At 43.9% G+C, this 22,637-nt stretch overlaps 1 protein-coding gene and 1 long non-coding RNA gene across 9 annotated transcripts; one reads left to right on the top strand and one right to left on the bottom strand.

The window, feature by feature from the left end:
* Positions 1–710: 710 nt before the first annotated feature.
* On the bottom strand, positions 711–22,604 carry LOC108446722 (multidrug resistance-associated protein 6-like). 8 transcript variants are annotated; one of them, XM_017734216.1, is made up of 31 exons: positions 22,459–22,602; positions 22,162–22,338; positions 21,690–21,815; positions 20,938–21,075; positions 20,565–20,690; positions 19,922–19,983; positions 19,019–19,150; positions 18,486–18,698; positions 17,485–17,662; positions 16,895–17,056; positions 15,288–15,380; positions 14,696–14,899; positions 14,190–14,336; positions 13,379–13,466; positions 13,015–13,084; positions 12,256–12,382; positions 11,607–11,783; positions 10,980–11,147; positions 9,795–9,981; positions 9,347–9,470; positions 8,741–8,858; positions 7,920–8,127; positions 6,919–7,229; positions 6,038–6,237; positions 5,805–5,931; positions 5,142–5,243; positions 4,260–4,406; positions 3,668–3,826; positions 3,276–3,442; positions 2,604–2,798; positions 711–2,062 (listed from the first exon to the last, which is right to left on the bottom strand). In XM_017734216.1, the coding sequence occupies exons 2-31, from the start codon at positions 22,186–22,188 to the stop codon at positions 1,954–1,956; spliced, it is 4,392 nt and encodes a 1,463-aa protein (XP_017589705.1). In that variant the 5' UTR covers positions 22,189–22,338; positions 22,459–22,602; the 3' UTR covers positions 711–1,953. The 8 variants fall into 8 exon arrangements, with proteins under 8 accessions (XP_017589705.1, XP_017589703.1, XP_017589707.1 ...); XM_017734214.1 differs by having other exon boundaries at positions 22,494–22,602; XM_017734218.1 differs by having other exon boundaries at positions 9,347–9,410; positions 22,494–22,602.
* Positions 19,936–21,121, top strand: LOC108446723. The gene is made up of 3 exons (XR_001862023.1): positions 19,936–20,114; positions 20,567–20,651; positions 20,947–21,121. It is a non-coding gene; the product is annotated as an uncharacterized LOC108446723 (long non-coding RNA).
* Positions 22,605–22,637: the final 33 nt, after the last annotated feature.

Below are 22,637 nucleotides of genomic sequence, written 5' to 3'. Positions count from 1 at the left end.
CATGTCATTTTGGGAATTGCTTTTCTTTTCCCATTTCAGCACAACTTGATGTGTGAAAGCTGATGGTATTTTTGCTTGTTCTTAGTTTGGGTTAGCTGACAGCAGAGCTGTGCCCTTTCAAAGGTCAGCAGTGTAAAAGTATGTTTTGATTATTGTCTCCTGTTGCCTTCCCTCTTCATTACCAACCTAGGAACAGAAAACAAGCATTTAAAGATGTTTATATTGGAGATTATGGAATGCTAAAAGATGTCTGTTTCAGAATTACCCAGCAACATGGGCAATTCTGTCCCTCTTTGACCTCAGTTAAAAAGGAAAAATACCCATCTCAGTATTTCTAAATGCTCCTGTTTTTGAGGTCCATTGATAAACCTTCGGAGTGCTCATAACTCATATCTGGTTTTGGAATTGTTTTGTCTGTGCCCTCAAGTACGAGATTTGGAGAAAGTAGAAGGAAAAAAAATTCTTTCCTGGTACCTGAGCCCCTGTGACAGCAGGCACTGGACCTTGGTATCTTAGGGACTTGTGCAGCAGGAACTGTAAACTGTTCTTGACTTGGGTGCAGAAGCCGCTGAGCAGCTGTTGGAGAAGGAACTGCTGGGGTTTGCCGATCAGTTGCCAATTCTTGCAGCTGGAACTCTCCCATCCCCTCCCCATTGCCCCTTTTTGTGTTACATTTGCTTTAGTTTACTGAAGTTTACTGAAGAGACTTATTTCAATACCTGATTCTATTTTTATTTTGGCTCTCTAGAAAATGAGGTAATGACAAAAGTCGCAGTAAAGAGCAGTATCTCACGGTATTTTGTCTGTCACATTGTCATCTTGTGTTTCCTGAGGAGAAACTTGGGGACAGCTCTGGCTGCAGACACTGCAGGAGGCCCAGGAAGGCTTTACTTCTGCTTTGGTTTGTTAAAGCAACATCTGACAGGTGACCATGCCAGAGGCTCTGCAGCACCAGGGTGGCACATCCAAGAGTCAACTTGCACTCAACAAGGAAACCAGGGATGAACCATCAGGTCAACAGGTGAGATCCTGCTGCTTTCCTCATGTGCTGCAGGGATCAGGGAGGAGGGCATTTCCAACCATGCAAATTCCTCGTGGCCAAATTCAATTTGGAAATGTTGGTGTCAACGTTTGGACATGCCCTGCTGTGAGCACCTGGCCCTTGGCAGTGGGAATGCTGCAGGCCTTGGGCAGAAGGAGCAATGGATGCTCTGGTGCCATGCCCAGCCATGTTCCTGTCGTGCACTGCTGAGCCCCTGCCGGAGCTGGCTCTGCTCCTGCAGAGGGAGGGAGTGGATCTGATCCCCAGCTGTGACAACAGGCAGCCTGTGCTCTCCTGCTAAGGGGCATCCTGCCTCCCCTTCCCTCCTCCCCCACTGTTTGTGCACTTTGGATGATGAGCTCCAGCTGCTGCCTTGGAGTCCACAACTGTGTAAGAACAGCGCCCAGGTGAGCAGTCCTTAAGACACTGACAAAACACTTCATTTGTTCTGCCTGGAGCTTAGGATAAACTGCAAACAGTTAAGTTTCCTTGCTACCAGTTAAATTCTTCCTTGCTGTCCATAAAAGCTTGTTGGCTTTTAAAAATAATCTGTGTAATCTTTAAGTATGATGGATATTTGGACTCCATTTATAGTATAAATAAGGAATGCTGTGGTCTTTCCCTTTTGGCTTGTTTGCTTTTATACCAGAAAAGTGTTTAAGTCTTGACTGGCTCGTTTTCAGCAGTCAAGTGAGGTTTTGGTATCTGGAAATACAATGAAAGTGGAATTGCAAAGTTTCCTATAGAAATAATGTGTATCCCAAGTTACCCCTTTCCATCTACTCACTGCAGGTCTGGCTCATACAAGCTTTGGTTGAATGTCAGGCATTTTGGAGAGAAACCAAAACAACTCAATTATGAGATCAATTACTCCTGATAGTGGTGGTGCTATGGGATACTCCATGAGTGAGTCATGCAAGGCCTGATTCTTCCATCAGTCTGTAGAATAGTCCCTTCTGAGCTATTAAATGTTCTGGAGTATCAAATTCTGCTATCCGACCATTTTCCAAGACTAAAATCCTGTGAACATGAAAACAGAGGTGTAAGTTTGGGGACACACAGCAGCTGTAATAAATGTAGTTATTTCTACTTAGTTTTAAAATAAATTTCAGTACTTGCTGCTTATTCAGCCAAGCTTTCCAACAGCTTTTCAGCTGGGAAACAGTACTGGGATAGAAAGAGTTTCTGTTGAGTGACTGTTCAAGTACTGAGTTTGGGAGGAGGGGTTTTTGGCAATTGAGACTGGAGTGAGATTTGTGAATGGGTACTGGGTATTTTAGTTTCACAACTCTCAGGTGACACAAGGAGCTGTGGTCATGGTTTTGCTGTCAGTGGCAGGGAAAGGGCTGTGACACAGCACAAAGGCATTGTGTGGGAGTAAAGGATCTCTGATTAACCTATTGGTTTCCAGCTGGTTTAAGAGAGATCCGCCAAACTCTAAAGCAAAGCTTGGAGGGCTAAACACAAAGAGGACAGAAACGAAATTGCTGTTCAGCACCACTGTGGTGTGTCAGTCACATCAGCTGCCTGTGTGCTCCCTCCTGCTCAGGAATGTCTGTACCTGTCACAGTCCAGGAGGGTGTTCACCCGGTGAGTGATTGTTAACACGGTGCTGTCTCTGAACTCAGTCCTCAGCATGGACTGAATCTGGACATCAGTTTCTACATCCACTGCTGCTGTGGCCTCATCCAGAATGAGGATTGTGGCTTTCCGCAGGAGTGCTCTGGCCAGACAAACCAGCTGTTTCTGACCAGTGCTGCAAGTAAGAAGAGGGCTGGTAAACTGAGGCTGGTAGTCACTTTTCCTTGGGGTCAGATCAGATGATTCATATGAAATTAATAATGAAAAGGTGATTGTTCCCTTTCTCTGAAAGGGTGATTGAGGCTGGTGGCACTGCAGGTAGGTAACAGCATCAAACAGCCTAAGGAAGTGAAGGGGAGGCATTGCTATGGCACCCAGAAAATTAGGGTACTTGGAACGGGATTGTGGGATTCTAAGTACTGCACAAATGCAAACCACCACAATGATTACATCTCAGAAGTCTTCCTTGGTGTCTTCTGATTTGATTTCATGCTGCTAAACAGGACAGTAATGCAGCAATTTGCTGTCTGGATGCCATTAAAAAAAACTGATTATATTTTAAAAGGAATTAGCTTCCTTATCCAACCAGCTCTGTTCTCCTAGCCCAGGGGCTGGCTCTGCCCTGCCACTCCCTTTCTGCAGATAAAGGTACCTTAGGTTTTCCCCTTGGTCAGTGCACTTATATTCCAGCTGCTCTGGCAAATCTGCAACAAAGTTCTTGAGCTGAGTCAGTTCCAAAGCTGTCCAGATGTCTGCATCAGTGTATTGGTTTAATGGGTCGAGATTCATTCTTAGGGAGCCGGAAAACAAAACTGGATCCTGAGCACAGAGACAGTACAAACAACTCCTGAAATGAATATAAAAATGAGCTCTTGGGTCCTGCCTGCTGGGTGGGAATCTGTGACTGATGTTATCTTGAACGGCAGATGAACACGGCATTTCCAACATGGAAATTGCTCAATGTCCCTCTTGTCACTGAATCTTTATAAACCCTTCCCAGCTGTTCAAGATCCTGCTCAAGGATTTTGGAAATGAGTTTCATACCTGGGGTACGACAGTTATCTTGGATCTGAGGTTGTGGAGGCCTAGTTGGGCAATATCCTGTCCATCAATTAGAATGGCTCCTTCTGCAGCTTCCACCAGTCGCAGCAATCCCACTGCAAGGGTGGATTTCCCAGCTCCTGTTCTGCCAGTTATGCCAATCTGTAAAGTGCAATGGAAAGACTTTGGTTTTGATGTTGATGGTTTTCTCACAGTTGGACAAACATGTCATGTAGCTGCTCTTGGTCTTTTGACGAGAGACAGCTTTGCATGGATCAGATCTTTAGGGCTGCTCATGATTGGCATAGCCTGGCAATGCTTTCTTAAAGGGAAGCATTTATAGTTCACAAAAGCCTTTGATGGGAAGAATAATTACAAGACTTAGCAGCTCGAACAGGGCCTTGATGTGGACCTAGAATGAAAAAGTGGAATTCCTTTGCTGTAACAGGCTGGACAAGGTGTGCAGTGGGGGAGATGGGCTCCTGCTTTCCTGCAGCTGCCAGGCTGCCTAGCTGGGTGCAGGTGGGGGCTGTATCCCCCTGGATCTGGTCACTGCCCAGCACTGCTCACAGTGCTAGAGGAGTGGTTCTCCTACCTTCTCGTGCCCATTGATGGTCACACTGATATGCCTCAGTGCTAACTCCAAACCTGGCCTGTAGCACAGGCTGTAGTTTTTAAATTCAATCCTTCCTTCAGTGAGCCAAACTTGCCCTTGGAGTTTGCCATTCAGAGTCCAGGGTGCCTGAAGAGATGGAAGCAAACAGCAGTGTTTAAGGCTGATTTAAATTACCCAATCAAGTGGCCATACTGGAATGGGAAGCTCATGAAGATGTCTGTGCCAACTCCCTCCCAATCTCTTTGCTATTTCCAAACCAGAAAAAGGCCTCTAACTTTCATACTGCAGATGCTGGCTTTTTACTTTATCCAAAGATGCCGATCAGATTTTCTTTACTGAAAATGGGGATGAATATTTGCTTGCAAGTCAGAGTTCTGACATTGAGTGGTTCAATAAAAAAAATTTATATTCCCCTGTAAACAGGACTGTGAAAGCGTCCTCTCTCAGGGCAGCATATGGAGATATAATTCTAATGATTACAGAACAAAAATTTTTGCACTGGAGACTTTTAGCAGCTAAAAGGCTATCTAGGAGCCAGCAGTTATCAGAGAGTTGCATCTGAAGTCACATAATAAATACTCCAAATATGGGCAGAAAATGTCTCATTCCATGAGTGTTACCAAGTGAAGCTATTTAAATGGCAATCCAATGCATAACTCTCTTGAGAAAATAATGATCAGAGGTTATAAAACAAGTCTAGTCAGTTGGATAAAACCCAAATGCTGCAGTTCTTTAAAGGAAACATGACTGGCCTTTCAGAAGGGGAAAACTAGAGGTTTTTCAGGTGGAACAGGAAAGTTACTCATTGAGTTTGCAGAGATGTTCAGCCCCTTCTAATAAGGTCAGTAGTGGATTAGCTACCTCCTTAGGAGTCCTCAGGTATTCTCTCACTCTCTCCACAGAAACAATGTTGTTCTCTATTTCTGTCCAGGAGCGAACCATCCAGTTCAGAACACCAGTTATCTGCCACAAGGAAAGAGAAGCACTGGGGCAGAGAAAATGAGCTCTGACCTGTGCTTGTGAGCTACCTGGTACTTTGTGTTAATGTTTATTTCTAAAGATCTCCTCAGCAGCTAATTATATCAGAAATTAGATTACATCAGAAAACCTTAAAATGCTGAAGTGAAAGCCAGCTCCTGCCACAGCCCCCTTCAGCAAGTTTATAGAGAGTTAAATGCTACTGACTTGGATGCTAAAAGATGGTGTAGCTGTTTCTTAGGTTCTTGTGCAACTAGTCTACAAGCACGTAAGACAGGTGCTAGAGACCTTGCTTCAGCTACCCAGGGCTTGCTTGGACTTAAGTATAAGTTCAGGTGCAGGAGGAAGATGGCCTGTGCATGCGTTTATGAGGTTCATTCCCTAAGGGGCCACGTGCTCCAGATGCTCTGGATTTTAGCAATGACAGCAGGATTTGGTAGGAAAAGGCATCTAGAAAGGCACAGAAATAGTTCATAATTTCTTAGAAATTAAAATGCAGTTGCTTTTGATAGAGGCAAGCATGGTATTATTTCCACACTGGGTTACCTGGAGAGCACAGGAAATGGAGAAGCCAGCAGTTCCTGGGCTGAGCTGTGTCCTGCCCATGGCTGCAAACAGGGCTGCAACCAGCACGATGCCATTGCCCAGGAACTCCAGGTTTGTAGCAAGCCACCTGCAGGAGGAGGAGAGCCCAGGGCTGTTGCTGGGTGCCCTCTCCCTTTCTCCCAACATGTGATTACTTTACAGAACACTCACAGAGCTGCTGGGCAGATTTGTACCTGTCAGCAACAGCTCCAGGGAAGCAAATTCGCTGATTCTCATCCACTAGGAAATTGCTCTTTGAAATAAACCTCTGCTGGTCCTTGTGAGCACGGATCACACTGCTGCCTTGGAAAGTTTCTGAGATGTGGGAGTAGATGGGAGACCTGCTGGCAGCCTCCATGCGTCTCAGCTGGCAGGAGGTGGTGACATAGAAGTGCTGGTACAAGGGAAAATGGAAGGGAGAGACATTAGAAGGCTCATGCCTCTCAGGAGGTGCTCCACAGGAAATTTGGGAGGGCCTCAACAAGTGCAACAGTACGTGCTATCCTCATGCTACAAAACCTTATGTGCAGGTAGGAGATGGCCTTAAAAGACGAGCTAGTGTTCCTACCTCGGTTATGTCCTATCTTTATTAGGAATAACCCTGTGGTTGGGGCAAAGGAGCCAGGGTGCTCTGACCCCACAAAACCTCTACACGCAGTTTCTCCTGTAGCTGAGCCCTCTGCTTGATGGAAAACAGAAGTGAACTTGCCCTTCCCTCATGCTCAGTCTTAGCTGGCAAACTTGGATATATGAAAAGTAGTGTAGGAATTCTGCAGGAAAGGAAAAATGCTTTTGGTCTTCATGTGATTTACACTAATGGTGATAAGGGATATAGCTCTAGGTAGGATTTGATTTAGACATCAGAAAAGCACAAGCCTCTGAGAGGGCGCTGGGGTGCTTCGGAAGGCTGAGGTGATGAGGGAAAGGGACTGACATTGCTCTTGCTTAAATGCAATTTGAGATGATGAAACTAATTTCTGCATGCCTTCATTCCTAAGAAATGGAAGGAGGCTTTCTGCAAGGACGTGGCTGTGCTGCTTCAGCCTCTCCTGTGTGTGTATCTGTGAGCTCCTACCTGGAATGCTGCATAAAGAACAGTCAAGGGCACTATGGCCAGTGCTGCCCATGGTGTAGCCACCACAATCACCAGGTAGATCTCCAGTAAGTTGAACAAGAATCCCAGCACGGACTTCAGCTTGTCAGGGATGACAGAATCAACAGCATCCATGTCTCTGGAGAAGCGGTTCCGCAGGTGTCCAATGGGTGTTTGCTCAAAGAAGAGCATTGGGGATCTCATGACACTGCTCAGCAGCTGCAGGAAGAGCTGGTGTGAGGCTAACACGCCCCCCAGGAGGACTGCTGCTGTGCAGGCAAACCTGCCCAGGGCTGTAAGAGAAAAGGAACTCTTATTACTAGGTCTGAACAAACCCACCCTGGAGTTCTCCTTTGCAAGATCGTGATCTCCACTTAGTCCTGTGAATGCTGCACCAGTGTGCATTCAGGAAGGTGCAATGGGAATTAAACCTCTCTTTAGCAGGAATTAAACCAAGCCTCAGAGTTGCAGGGTAAGCTACTCCTTCTGTAGGGTAGTTACGGAGTGGCCAAAGACCTTCTAAGCCAGCTTGATGGGGGGCATGGATTCAGCAACTTAAATATGTGGGACAAATTATTCATTCATCACAAAATAAGCTTGACTGGGATTACTTTAAATTGCTCAGTGATATTTTTTCTTTTTAAATAGAGTGCCCAAAAGAATTGTGGCTATTCTAAAAGAAAAAGATAAAGAAATTTAGAAGTCCATGAGTTTATCTTCTTTTCTCTCTGTTTTACGTGACCTAAGCCAAGATTTAATTCAGCATGGAGAAGAGCCCCCACTTGCACTTTTATACAACTAATTTATGCTGGAAGGATGGAAAGAGATAAGAAGAAAAAAGAAAAACCTTTAGGGTTGATGCCAGAAGCCCAGGAGGCTGAAGCCCAAGGGTATGCACTTGTTTATATTCTGAGAAAACATCCTGGATATGGGGAAGGGAGGTGGGAATACAGAGAAGAATTAGGTGAGCAACTTAAACGAACCTTGAACCACTGCCAATGCACCAAAGACTCCAACTCTGAGCTCTGTGAGCTGCTGTGTCCCATTGTGCACGGGGTCATCAGTCCAGAGGCTGAGCCAGTAGCCCCGCGAGAAGGCCACGGCCTGGTGGCACGCGAAGGACAGGACGGCGCTCGCGCACAGGGCCGGGCCCGTGGCCGCCAGGTAGGCTCCGTGCACCCCAGCACTGACCTGCAGCGAGGCAAGGGGCAAAAAGAGGACGAGAGGTTGGGAGGATCAAGCTTGCTAGCAAAAAAAAGCAGCTCTGAAGCAAGGAATGATTTATTAGGGCATTTCTTGGTTATACGTCACAGCCATAGCAACCATTTTGATTCTTTGTTTTCCTCACGGATGAGTAACAAAGGCATACTTAAAGAAATCATTAATGAATGATTATTATCAACTGTTGAATGTTATGCAGTAGGCTCATGTTACTTCTGGAATGCACATAAGGCTTTCCTTATGTTAGGCAGAGGTTTTTCTGTGTTCCTGGTGTGAGAGAGAACTCTCATGTTCACACGGGGTGCTTGTGTGAGGGCCTGCTGGTCAGGAGAGGTGAGGAGACCCTTGTCTGGCTAGTGCTGTGCTTCCCTAGAGGAAAAGCTGCTCCTTTTGGGGTTTCTAACATCTTACTCTCATTTCTTCTTAGTATAGTATGTCCTTGTCTCAGTTATAGGGCACACTTGTACAGCTCAGCTGACTCCCTGGCTGTGGTTTAGCGTAGGCAGGGAGCTGACCTGCCTGCCATGAGTGTGATATCCCCATGGAATGTGTCCTTGCCTCTACAGGAAGGTGCTGTGCTTACCCTGCCATGCTGAGTTGTCTCTGCCTTGGTTAATCCTCCACTGGTGGCTGCAGCACTGGTACAGTCTTGACTCACAGCAATGGTCTCCCTTCCCACAGCAGATTTTACTGAACCACCACTTCATTAAGAAAACAAAAATCCTTTCAATTTTTAGTCACCCTATCCATCCCTAAATTCATGCCTTTTTTGAGGGCTGCAGTTTTCAGGGCCCTCCAGAGTGACCCCAACCATTGTCCATGTTTGTCACAGTGACTGGCTCTGTCAAGCCACTGAGGAGCAGAGGCTTAAAAGCATTCACTCTCTGAGGCTGGTTTGGGATGAGTCTGACCTTACAGCCCCACTGGAAAGTCATCAGCAACCAAATGCATCAAGGTGTGCCTGTACTTGAGCTCTGTTCTGGCTTCTTGTGAAATACAGAAGGAGTATCAGTCAACTTCGACATCCAAGAGCAGGTTTTTAACTCTTTCTTGAGTTTTGCCCGTTTGCTCTCGTTATTAATTTACAGATCAATCCCAAACCTGTATCATACTCAGTAAGAGCCTCCATGTAGGCTTGTAGGGGCTTTTGGAGTAAGTTCTTCAGTGTCTGAGACTGCTTTAAGCTTACCTAAGGGGTTTCTCCTGAGATGGACCATTTCCAGTGGTGATAGTGCCTTTGGTGTCTCCCAAAGCTGTGAAACAAATGTAGTTTTTTTCTAAATGCTTTAGAATCCTGTTTTGTCCTGTATAGCCTTTGAAAGACAGGTAATATGGAGGAAAGATTCTTTTAAAATATTGTTTCTAAAGGTAGAAATATCAATGTTAGGCTTGAAGAATAGCACATAATAGTGGGTAGTAGTTTACTGCAGGATTAGTGTCTCCTAATATGGATTCAAGAACCAATTTTGAGGTGATGAGTCAGATAATTTGACAGGCATATTTTTCTCCACACAAAACACCACCTTAAACTGTGATTTGGTCTCTGCTTTAAATGTCCATAATAAAACAAATGGGATATGAAGGAAACAATTGACTTAATAGACCTAAGAAGAATGATTCCAACCCATCTGGGTTACCTGGAAACCCAGCACATGGCTTCTCTTCCGCAGTAATGTGTGAATGAAGAAATTCTGCAAAGGCCCCATTTCTCTGTAGAAGTTCTTGGTAGGAACCGGTTTCTGAGATCATTCCGTTCACCAGAAAAACAATGCTGTCCACTTGAGGCAAAATGTTAACTGTGTGGGTCACCAGCACACGAGTCTGCTTGAATAAAGAGGGAACAGTTAAAATTGTTCTGCTGTCAGTACTGGTATCAGTATGTCAGCATCAAATTTAGGCCTCAAAAATTCATCAGCCTGAATGGAATTAAAGGGCATTTCCTTGTATTTACATTTCTGAGCATATTTGCACAGATAACTGGAGGAAAGGACATAAAAGTAATTTTTCCCTAGATAAATTGGCATATTCTGCATTTCTAATATACAATCCGGCCTTTGAGTACACCTTACATTCTTCTTAGTCAGTCATTCTGTTTCAATACATAATTATATTCTGATACTTGCAACCAATCCTCATGGAGAGAAAGGTTATAATCAGATACGTTTGTTTTAATTGGACTTTCTAATGCAAGGAATTACCTGCTTCCTGTTTTCCTTCTGTAATGTGAAACTGAATTTATATTATGAATCCAGTAGAGCTGCCCTAGCATCTCTTCTCATGTAACTGTTTTTCTTATCCAGATTGCTTGACAGCAGAGAAATATCAAGGAATAACAAAATGCAACCAATGCAAAAAGAATGGAGAAGTGTTTAAATGATGAACATTTGGGTGATGAGAACTGTAAAGGTGCAACTGACCTATTCAAAAGTGATAGGATTAGACATCATGGTGATAGAATTTTGAAGAGATCAGGCAGCTCTTCTGAACTGTGCTAGAAGTAAATCTCAAAAGGAGGGAAGGATGATGTCAACAGAAGACCAAAGAACAGTAAACTTGCTGTGAAAGTAAGGCTGGCACTAGGCATGTAGTTTGCATGAGGATAAAGCCAGCCTTCCTTCTCCTGGGTGAGCTTCCCTGCAGGACTTGCAGGTGCTGTGTGGCCTGCAGAGGAGGTGCGTGGCCTCCCCAGTGCCCTGCTGCCACTGCAAAAAAGCATTTGTGAGCCTTTGATAAACTGAGCAACCCACCCTGCTGGAAACATTTCAGGGCTCTGCTAATTTGCAACATTGTGCAATTGTTTACAGTTCAGGTTTATAGCACACCTTGTCCTTTAGTAAACCATTGGGTCCAAGAACATGTTCAAAGATGTGCTGCCCCACATGGGCATCAACAGCTGACAGGGGATCGTCAAGCAGGTAAATTGAAGCCTTCTGGTACACGGCCCGAGCAAGGTTCACTCTCTGCTTCTGCCCTCCAGATAGATTGATTCCCTGGAAAATGTATTGACTCCATTTATTCCAAAGCTACAGCATATTTCCCAACTGCTGACTCCCTTTTACACTGAGACTTTACGACTTCCTTTATTTTTAAATCAGTGCATCTCCCTCCCTCCCTCCCTCCAAATAGGGCTCTTGCAGAGGCAGAGTCTCTTGAACCACTCCTCTCTCCTGCAAAAGAGCACCCAAGAATGACCTGGATGTGTTGATTTTAGTCTTAAATATCTCTCATGTCTCCGATTAGGCTGTCAGAAGGTAGACTTAAACTAAATTAAATCATGGCCCAACTTCCCAGAAATTCCTGAGCACCTGCCTCTTGCGAATTTAGGTTTTTTGTGTTTTAATCAGGGCTCCCAAAGTTGTAGCTACTCAGGGGTAGATGTTTTAAGCAGGACACCTGAACTTGTAGCTACTCAGGGAAAAGTTGGCCAAAACATAAACCCAAGCCAGTACCTTTTCTCCTATTTCACTCTTCTGCCCCGCAGGGAAGGTCTCCAAATCAGGGTGCAGTGCACAAGCCTCTGTCACTCTATTGAACCATGTTTCATCCATCTCTTTCCCAAATAGAATATTATCTTCCACTGAAGCATTTAGAACCCAAGCTTGCTGGGGGACATAAGCTGCAGTGTCCTATAGAAGTGGAAGAATGTTAGCAAACTTTTCCATAAGGTCAACTTGACACTGTGGGAATCCATCTTTGAAGAAAAGCTCTCTCAGTTATGGAAATCTGGAATAATCATCACCACTGACAGTTCTCAGAAGGCTTTGCAAAATGTGAGTCTGCACTGTTACTGCCTTACAGGGGAGTAAACAGAGGTACAAGTACAGGATGCAATTTACCAGGATGCCACTTGAGCTCACTGTCAGAATGGGAAACAGAACTGCATCTTTGGAGTACTGTTCCAGCTCCTATTCCCAAAGTCCAGGCGCATCTGAGAGGTCTGCAGCACCTTGAGATAATTAAATGTGGACTGATACATACAGCCTGTGTTAAAATTCAGCAGTAAATGGGTTTTCCTCAGGTACCTGATGCTGTGTTTAATACCTTACAGTTCCTGAAAACAGCCTAATTAGAGAAGCAAATGCTGAGGGCAAAATTCACCTTCATGGTCACGCAGCCATCTGTGGTCTCCAGCTCGCCCAGTAATGCTGCCAGCAGGGAGGACTTGCCAGCACCCACCTGCCCAACCACAGCCAGCAAAGAGCCCTGGGGCACGGTGAGATCTATGCTGTGGGGAGAAGATCAGGCTCTTACACTTAGATACACTTCCTGAAAATAAATGTAATTATTATCAAAATTCTTGCTATTGTCAGGTATGTATTAAGTAAATACCCTAATTTCATCCCTTCAAAGACACCTCCAAACAGAAAGACTTCTTCATCCACATCCCCATCTGAGTTTCATACCCAGATCCCCACTCTGGAGCCAGGCTAGCCCAAAGCATTGGATGTAGAACATTCCTGAACACCAGAACTTTTCAAAGCTTTTCTTTTCTAAAATGTCAATGCCTTTTGAAATAAGCATGTAGTGATGTCATATATAACATCTGCATTCCATCTACATTTTTCACTTAAATTACTGTAATTTCATATTTGGGCAAGAAAACTGTATAAAGAAAACAGTCTCCATGTATTACAGCAACATCCAGATACAGGCACCTTCCCATTTATGTGCTCCTCAACATAAAAGCAAGATTATGTTTTGTCTGATTTTATAATTTTCAGAATTCAACATTGAATAAGAAGCAAACTCAGAAGCCTCTGGATATTCCACCCTGGTTTCACTTAGGCCCTGAGGAATTAGTTCATTCAGCATCCCCTGACCTACAGAATTGAGAGATGACTAAGGGTAAGTCTGTACCTTCTAAGACAAGGAGAAGTTTCTTTGCTCCAGCAGAAAGTCCCATTTCTTATGGTGATACTTGTCTGTGCTAAAACATGAAGAAAGACAGACCACTTGTAAATGCAAAAGTAGCTACAGAAATGTCCCAATTTATGTGATTTTATGTTTCAGTGTGTTATTTGTTACATAAAATGAACCTTTATTATGAAAAGAAGGGGTAAATTACCAGACTAGATTTCATTGTTAGAAATAATGAGGCCAGAGAGATAGTGACAGTAAGGGGCAAATATTTTTCTCTTGACTGTGGTAGACACCCTGAGTAGAGGCTGAACAATGGAAATTACTCCTCTTATTAGACAAGAGCACTAACATAAAAGCTCACCACAGCCAGAAGTGCTCCTGCGAGAGCTCTCAGGATTCAGTTCTTCCAGATTCAGAAAAGCTGCTAAGCGGTTTAAGGAAACTTTGGCCTGAAATGAAGCAGCACACAGAAGAACGTAGGATTTAGAGTAGAAAGGGAGCAAAAACCCAAAGTGAAGGCTCAACTTGAAGACTCACTTAGAATATTGAGTAGGTGCTATGCTGCAGATGCTGTAGGCTTAGATGGGCCAAAGGCAGCTCTTCCATATGTCACCTGCCTTTATTTCCACTTAGCTTAGCAAAAACCCCATATCCTTCCCTGTGCTTCTGGTTCAGTGAAATTGGTACTTTTTCATCCAATCCTTCCTGCAGTCTTTCCAGTGATTGCTTCTGTACCTGAAAATCTGTGACAGTCTTGGAGTGTAAGAGGGAAATAAATTTCCTAATTTCTTACTGAACAATGAATTGCTTTTCTTTCTGGCTTGGACTAGCAGGGTTTCTATTGATCCCCTATGGAGATTTTGCTCCACCTATTCTGATTTCTGTGATTAAAAACAGAACTGGAAGCCCCTCTGAGATCTAATGGTGCTTGTGCTGAGCTAGAAAAGACTTAGGAGTAATTCTTGTTGACTAAGTTGTCAATATAAAGGAGCCCTTCTGAAAAGCAATGCCACAAAGTACCTTTAGCTGCAAGCCCTTGCACTTCACTGTTCACAGTGGCAATTAAATAGTTGATGTACAGAGCCCTAAGAAATCCCTACTCTTACCTGTTAATGGGGATATGTAAAAAAATCTCTATGGCCAAAGGAAGAGAAACAGGGCCTGCAGCTAACCTGGACAGCAGCATTGATGGAGAAGGGCAGGAAGGAGTGGGCAGTGTTGAGGATGTTGATCAGTGTTAAGGACACAAAGGTTTTCTCAGCATCCAGCACGTGTGTGTTGTCCACCAGGGTGTAGACAGCAAACATGACAAATGTGATCTGAAAGGGAGCAAAGGAAAAGAAAACCATTTGCTTCAAAATGGTCCAAGGGTGACAGGCCCTTCCTTAAGACTCTGGGGCCCATTTGGTTAAATCCAGGCTATCACCTCTAGGTGCCTGTCCTGCAGGTACCACAGGCACAGGTCTGGCATGTTGCTGACAGAACCAAGTCTCATCATTTGAGGTTTGCTCTGCTTTAAGGAGGTTTTGGTGGGGCAGCCACAGCAACTCCTGTGACCTCCAGCTCCTCCAGGCAGATAAAATCTTTAGCTGTCCACAGGAAAAATCTGTCCAGGCAGAAGTACAAAGAGAAATAGAAGTAACAGCACGTGTTTTATGTAGGAAGGTGATCTGCTCACCAGGAAAGTTGATGAATGGAAAGAAACTAGGGATGCTGAGAAGAGAATCTGAGATCTTTTTAAGGCCTGAAGTTCTTGCTTTCGGATTCCAAGCACTTTCTCCATGAAGGTTTTCTCCCAGCCATGCAGTTTGATTACTTTGATGTCACTGAGAATGGCATTGGTGAGTTTGGCCCTCTCATCCTTATGCTTCATCTGGGTTTCCTGTAACAAATGTTTGAGTTTTATCATTTAATAGGTTGAATGTTTAATGGTGCAATTATTTTGAAGAAAAATACCTTATTCCTGCCTCCAAATGCTGAATAAATTTCCCTGCAGTTGAGCTGTGTATACTGTTTTGCTTAGGAATCTTCCAGGCTGGGAAATATTTTACTTTTCATCTTCAGAGCTTTATTTTTACTGGCAGTACATAAAAACAACAGAAAAGTAGGGCAAACATGGTAAAAGGCTGAACATGGAAGACCTTGCTCTAAATTTCAAGAAACTTAGCAAGCTTCAAATCCTCCTATGTTACTTCAGTCAAGCATGAATAATAAATATAAGCCATCACATAACTCAGTAAACCACTTCATTTTCACAAAGCAAAATGTACCTGAAACTGACTCCTCTTCTTGGTGATCACAAAATTCAGAGGCAAAAGAAAAAGGAATACAGCAATTGCAGTCAAGGCAGATGGTCCTAGAAGCTTCCAGGAGAGAAATGGAAAGAGAAGGAACTTCTGGTGATGACTAGGAAAAACTGTTTTTCATTCCCCATGCTCACCTTCCCTCCCATTTGAGCTCGTGCATAACATCCCTCTGGCTAAGCCTTTCCCCTGATCTTGCCTTTGCCTTTCCTGGGAGTTGTGCTCCCTAAGCACTGTGGATTGTTAACTCTCCAGGCAGGATAACGCCTGTCATCAGGCTGTGCTGAATTTATTTGCTCCCTTGTTAGGAACTAGATCAGTGCTGAAGGCAATCCAGAGGCACGCTGGCAATTCAAGCCATTCCCGGCTCTTCCCAACCGTCCTTGGGTGCGTTCAGGACATCTTGTGGCTGCCCTGAGTAAGTGACCCTGGACAATACCAGGTTTTCCTTAAAAAACAAACCCAAACCCTCAACAAAATATTCTTGCAGCATAAATAACCCAGCTTGTCTGCATTTACACCAAGGTGAGATGAAATGTGGCATTATCCTGTGCCATTAACTTGGGACAGCTCTTGGATCCCACGGTTCGTAATAATCGTGCATCAAAACTTGTTTCTCACGGGTTGGTTACGTCTCCCTCGGGATGGCTGGACAGGGGAATGCTGGTGTACACAGAGCATTACAGGTATTGTCTACACAAATGGTCTGTGAACACCAGCAAACAAAGTGTAATTATGCTCCAACCACATTCAACTTGTCAATGTCACTAGGAAAGGGATGATGACTTCTCAGCAGTCTGCACCATGGCTACTGGTTTTCACAGTCACAGCATCCTGCCAGGCATGAGGCACAGTCCATCCTGGGTAATACAGGAAAGTCTCAAAGGCCTCTGGAAAGCTCCTGTGAATCACCTGTCTCTACACTGCTCATTCTTCCATTTACCAAAAACAGGGACTAAGAAATAGGGCTCTGTACTGCTGAGAAAATACCACACATTGATTAAAAATGGATCTTTTAGATTACCATCCACTACTTCTAATTCAGGTTTTGCTCTCTCCTTGCTAAATTCCTTAATACCGATGAAATTCAAAGTATCCAATACCCTTTTTGAATGTCATGTAACTTTGCTTTTCAAGCTGTTTCAGTGATCTTCTGGTAATCAGGCTTCAGGATGAAGTACGTCAAGTTGCTATTTCAGAGCATTCCCCATTATGTCCTGGAACTATGCCAAGGAGCTGGCACTGGACTTTTAGCGTGCACTGGGCCACCAAGAGGTGACAGAGGAAAATCTGAAGCAGAAGTTTTATCAGTCAGATTCATTTAACTATACTCACAGTCTCCTAAAAGGGACTGAATGCTGAATACACAGGTGAGAAGATGAACTGAAGGATCAGGCGAGGATTCTATACCAATAAAAATATTTTTCAGAAAGAAAAGTGAATGTACCACGCTACAGAGCTGCAAAAAATATGGCAATTTCATGTAATTCAAGCCAGTAAGTAGAATTTTGAAATCTCCTTTTTCCTTTCATATTTAGAATAGAAGGGGATTGATAAATACTGTCATATTTTACCTGCCACAAGAAGATAAAGCAGGTGATAATCCGAATAGGGGCCAGCCAGGTCCCATTAAAATAGATAATCAGATCCATTAGCTTCTGCACATCAACAGATACCAGATTAACAGTTTCACCGATGGTCGCTGCTTTCCTTGAGGCATTTGACATAACTAGGATCTAGACAGGGCAAAGAAAAGACATCATCAAACAACAGCTTTGGTCCAAAAGTCAAACAACTTTCTTTTCCTCATAGAGAACAAAGAGGGAGAAAAATATCAAATCCCAGGTATTGAAACCATGCTGCTGCCTGGGCCATGTGACTTCACTTTGAGATGAAGCATCTACTCCTTTTCCCCAACCATCATATACAGCATAAGAAAGTTTATGTTGATTTTTGCTTTCCTTTTCTTGGCTTTTCCTTCAGAGGGAAGCTCTGAAAAATGTATTTGCCATGTACTGTTCAGAAATGAATACAGGACAGCTACAGCCTAAAACTAGTTTCTAGTGACATCTCCCCTGATATTGCTATGAACAATGTACAACATCATAACTACTAATATAGAGCTAGAAAAAAGCAAAAGTAAAAAAAGGATCTGCACCCTCACCTTCCTATACACAAGCCCTGTTACTGCAGTTCTCAGCCTCAGCCCCAGAACAAGGCACATGTACATGTAACGTTGCTCAAAGAGAGTCTGGAGACAACCCAGCAGGAACATGCTGAAGGCATAGAAATAACCAAGCCAGCTCGGTGCTGCCTGATCTTCAATGAACTTCAGGAAAAGGCTGCAAGACAGGAGTAAAATGTTGCTGAATCCTCAGAATTATCAGACACAAAAAATAAACTGGCAGAAATACTGGAGATCTTTCTGTATTCTCTCTGGCTGAGGTTTATCAGTAGATAGCAGAAGAACTGGAACATATAATACCCCGATTTTTGAAATCTAGCCACTCTTGGTTTTGAAGCAATCTCTGATCTCAGCATCCTCTCAGGGTAAACCTCATTTTCAGTGTTAAGGATGGCTCCTGATTTTCATGAATTTGTCAGAAATATGCAAAGTGGTAGCTGTAATCTAAGGGAGTAATTGACATTTCCAGAACTACTTCTAATCTTAATGACTGAGAAGAGATTTTGCCCTTGAAAATATAATGTACTGCAGGTTGGTGTTGTACCAACAGAGCCCACAAAGCATTTTATCAACTAACAAAGCTATTTAAGATGTGTAGGATGCACAGCCATGCTCTTTATTAGTCAGGGAACATACAGTCTTAAGACTACAGCAAGTGGCAAGTGGTGTGATACACAGAACCATCAAATAACTCCTGTTCTAGTAAAGTTGTCAAATGGCTTGGTGCATCCTGTCCTTCCCACTGTTGGAGTACAGCAATGCAGACAGTGTGCACAGCTTCACACAGGGGCTTTGTGTCTTTTCCTCCTGCCTTGACAAAGGGCTCAGCACAAATGACACCTGAGCTCCTTCCATCAGCAAGAGCAGATTTTGAAAGGTCAGTGTTTGTGTGTCTGTGGGTGCTGACACACACATCTCTGAGCTCGTGGACACGGCAATCTTGTACATGTGATAGAAATACATTATAAATGTGCACATACCTCAGTAACTTTGGGGTGGAGAACAGGAAGACATCACAGATAACTAAGCAGACAGTGCTGAGAAGGAAGTAAGTTCCAAACATGCTCCAAAACATTTTCAGTAAGGGCCCGCTCTGACTGTGCTTTGATTGCAGTAGAGCCTCTGTCTCTTCAGCTTCTGCTATGCCAGTTTCAGTTTTCTGACCCTTTTTAAATGTAGCAGACTCCATTTTCCTGAAGGAAGAAACAATGGGAAAGCTACCTACAACTGGAGAAAGCTTGGGAAATTTGTACTTTCAAAAAATCACTAAATATCTCACACTGGGTCTCATACCATGTCCAGTATAAGTGCTCATCAAAAACTGATTCCCCTCACAGAAAGTTAGTTCTGTGCTTCCAAGAATGGAAGGATGTTCTCCAGCAGATTTTAACACACCTTAAAATCAGATTTTGCACAAAGGCACTCACACACCAGTACCTGTGAGTGTATTTGCTTAGATCATCTAGAACTACCCAGCTGAGCCCATGGTGTGCTCTCCAGAGCAAATACTCACTGCTGGGTTCTGCTGTGACACTTCTTCCACTCTCTTTCTGCCCAGGCAACAATTTCTTCAGAGGAATCCTGTTTCCTCACTGGCCACAAGTCATCCACCCCCAAGGCCTGCTGAGAGCCTTTCCAGAGGAGCCTGGAGGACACAGAGTGCAGTCAGGGGAGCACAGCAGGATCTGTGGTGTGCGTAACACTTTTGGAACATGGGGGCATTAAGGCAGTGCACACAGGCACTGACAGCCTGACAGTACTCAGGGCTGTCCTGTCCCAGAATAAACATGAATGGCCAGGAACAGCAGTTTTGCTTTGAATCCCTAGGCTACCTTCTGTCAGCACAATGGGGATTTGCAAGTCAGCCTTAATTTCTAGTCCATACTGAGAGTCTTGGGTAGTGGAGGACAAAATTCAGTTTAACTTTCTCTGGGCTCCATGAAATGCAGATGAGACCTGATCACAGTGACAGTAGGCCCAAAGAATGTGATTGTTCTGCTTCTGAATGCTCAGCAGCACGCTGGCCCTATGCCCTCTTCACTATTTTCCCCTTTCCCAGCATTTGTTACAGCAAGGTCTGGCAGGCAGAGAGGGCTGTGGTTGGTGTACAGTGATCTTTTGAAATTGATGAGATCTATTTCAAGATTGGGAGGGCACTGGATGGGTAGTTGGGAGACAGAGAATTATCCAGAATCACAAATCTGCGTTTTAAACTCTTTTGAGAAAATAAGTTAAATTTTTATAATTTGATTTTATGAGAATACCTCAAGCCCCTAGAGAAATAATTTAAATCCTCACTCCATAAGCTAACTCAGGGGCTGAGATATTTCCTGGCTGCCATCTACATCCTCTCTCATCCCTGATGCTGTTGTTTTTTTCTGATATTGTAGCAAAACCATGTCTTCTGTTTTCTTACCCAGAGAACCACCAGTATGTGATTTTGGAAAGAAAAGAGCTGCTGGCTTCTGGGCACTGATTCTGATGGGAGAGAAAACATGTGTGATATTTATATATAGAAAAGGGCATGCATCAGATGAAGATAGTTCCCTTCTGGGCTTCCCCAGGAAAATCAATCAGAGTTATCCCCTCTCCCTATTCACTGAACCAGAGTAAGTGTATTGTGGAGTCTCAATGGGATTGGGAGATTTTGGAGATTTTGACTTTGCATTATGTCTCAGATGTAAGAACAAAGAATGTAATTCCTCATACCCAAAGACATTTATTTTCTTAAGCACAGAGCTTTTCTATACTCATACCACCAACAGAGTACTGCAGCACAGGAGAGCAGCACCAGGGGAAGCAATAGGAGCCCTATCCACTGGTTTCAGTGACAAGAAACATGAGTATGGATAGAAGGTTTTTAGTTTTGAAAAACTTACATAGAGAGACAGTGCACTGCTATCCCAAATTCTGCCAGTTACCTTTTAAAACTGTCAGCTTTTTTACAGAATGATGCATCTTACATCACCCAGATACTCATGTGCCTGTGTATCCCCATAAATTTAAAATCCTGTTGCAGCAATGAAGCAAATCATTAGGAAAAGCTGCCTTCTACTTACAGGATTGTTGTCAGCTTCAGAGAAGAAGGGAGGGTGATCAACTAAGCAGAATAACACAAGTTCTCCTAGCACCAGGCCAGCATAAAGGTAAGTTGTAACATGGTGGAAATGGTCTTCCAGAAAGCCCTAAGGAACAGAACACTGGTGAAAATGAGGCAAGAACCTTCATGTTTAACCAGCAGAGAAAGAGCTTCTCATGTTCTACCTCTGCAAATAAACATCCATCACAAATATAGTGTCGTCAATCATTTTTCTCAGCACATATTTTAAAAGAGGAATTTGATTCTCCCCCTTACAGTCAACGAGACAAAAATATCCCTGTTGTTTAGAGACTTTGTAGCCCTGCACATTGAAGGTATGTGATCTCACTTACTTTTTCCAGGGCATGCTGAATTTTGGAACTAAACATCACAAGTGCAGCCACAAATGAGAGCAGCCAGTAAATCAATAGGACCCCTGAAGACTGGATGCCCATCATTCTTTCTGCTTGGGTAAGGAACAAGGCGAGGACCTGTGAGGAAGTACAAGTTTGTCCAAATAAATACGTGGTACTGGAATGTCAGTGTTATCAAATCAACGAATACAATAGAGAAAAATCAGTTAGCTTCTTGCCCAAACATTTCAAGATGTTCAGAGTTGCAGTATTGTTCCTAAGAGGCTAAAACTGAAAAGCTTTATGTGCAATTTTGCAGTCAAGAATGTCTCCAGAGAAGGCAAATAAGAAAATTACAATGGGGCCAACAGGCTGGGAGGATTTAGGTTAGGCAGATGCAATGACAGAAGGGGAGAATAGGCACTTATTCATTGAACAGAAATCGCATTTCACTCTAAACCACACTAAATCACATACTATGATTATGAGAAACGAAATCTTGTCTCATTGTTGTGAGACCTCTTTCTAAACCCTACTGAAACCTCCTGCCAGGTGTGCTCTGCTCACAGGTCTGCCCCAACTCCAACACCCTGATGTGTCACACAGCAGTGGTGTGCACAAAGTGCATCCCCAGCCTTCTACTCCCCATCAGGCAAACCTGTACTCAGAGATAGCGAGAACCACAGGAAATACAAAATCTGTCCCAGGAGGGCTAAGCTTGGCTATGTGCAGACAAACAAGGGAAGAATTACCATTGTGATTCCCATCACAGCAGGGCTAATGAAGAATGCTGAGGTCCGTGGGATCCCTTGGCTTTTCTCCCACACCATGAAGAAGACATTAGAAAAACACACTATTACCAGGATGAATCCAAGGACCTGGGGCAGAGACAGAAAACACACACTGGAATGAACTGAAATGCTGGGACAATCAACTAAACTGAATGATCCAAGCTGCCTGGGCAGTAAGACTGGAGAGGTGGAAGATCAGGTTTGGGACAGAGAATGTTATGGGAAGTGTCAGGGAATCAAATGCAAGTACAGGGGAGAAGATCTTATGACAGATCTTCCTAAAACTTTACTTGATTTATACTGACCTGAGCTGGTAAAAGTAAAAAAAAAACCACAGAGATGGATCATCAGGAAAGAATTAATGATTTAAAAAGTTAAGTTCTGCATCAAGGTTGTGACAATGTTAGGACCAAATCCCATGCTTCACCCTTACCATTTTGGCTTTGAAGATGTGGGACATCCTGATGTAGCCTTTGTTTCTGTGTCGAAGATACAAGTAGTAGAAAGGAAAACAGATCCAAAGATAGGCACAAGGGATCCAGGCAATGATGGAGCTCTCGAAGCACCAGGTCGTGCTTGGGGCGTTTGCAGGCCATGTCTGGTTCCAGTCCTGAAACAGAAACAATACAGAAGTGAAGGACATGATGCAGAGCAAGGCTGGGGAAAGGAATCCCGTGACGGAAAGAGGAAGCAGATAATGGCTCGCAAACTATTACGGGAGTTTATCAACCTTAGGGATGGAAATCTGTGTGAATCCGGACTGACCGACTCGCTAGAACCCTTTTAAAGGGATTTCTGTAGTGGGTCCGGGCCGCGTCCTCGCTCGCAGCTCATCACGTTTACTGCCGCTGAACAGTCTGTCCGGGCGAACCCTCGTCCCGGGGAGGCAAAGTCCGCGGCACGCCGCAG

The sequence above is a fragment of the Corvus brachyrhynchos genome, unplaced genomic scaffold, assembly GCF_000691975.1.
Source record: "Corvus brachyrhynchos isolate BGI_N302 unplaced genomic scaffold, ASM69197v1 scaffold5, whole genome shotgun sequence".
Lineage (NCBI taxonomy): Eukaryota > Metazoa > Chordata > Aves > Passeriformes > Corvidae > Corvus > Corvus brachyrhynchos.
The sequence above is the reverse complement of the archived record's forward strand: the minus strand, read 5'-3'. Positions and strand labels throughout refer to the sequence as shown.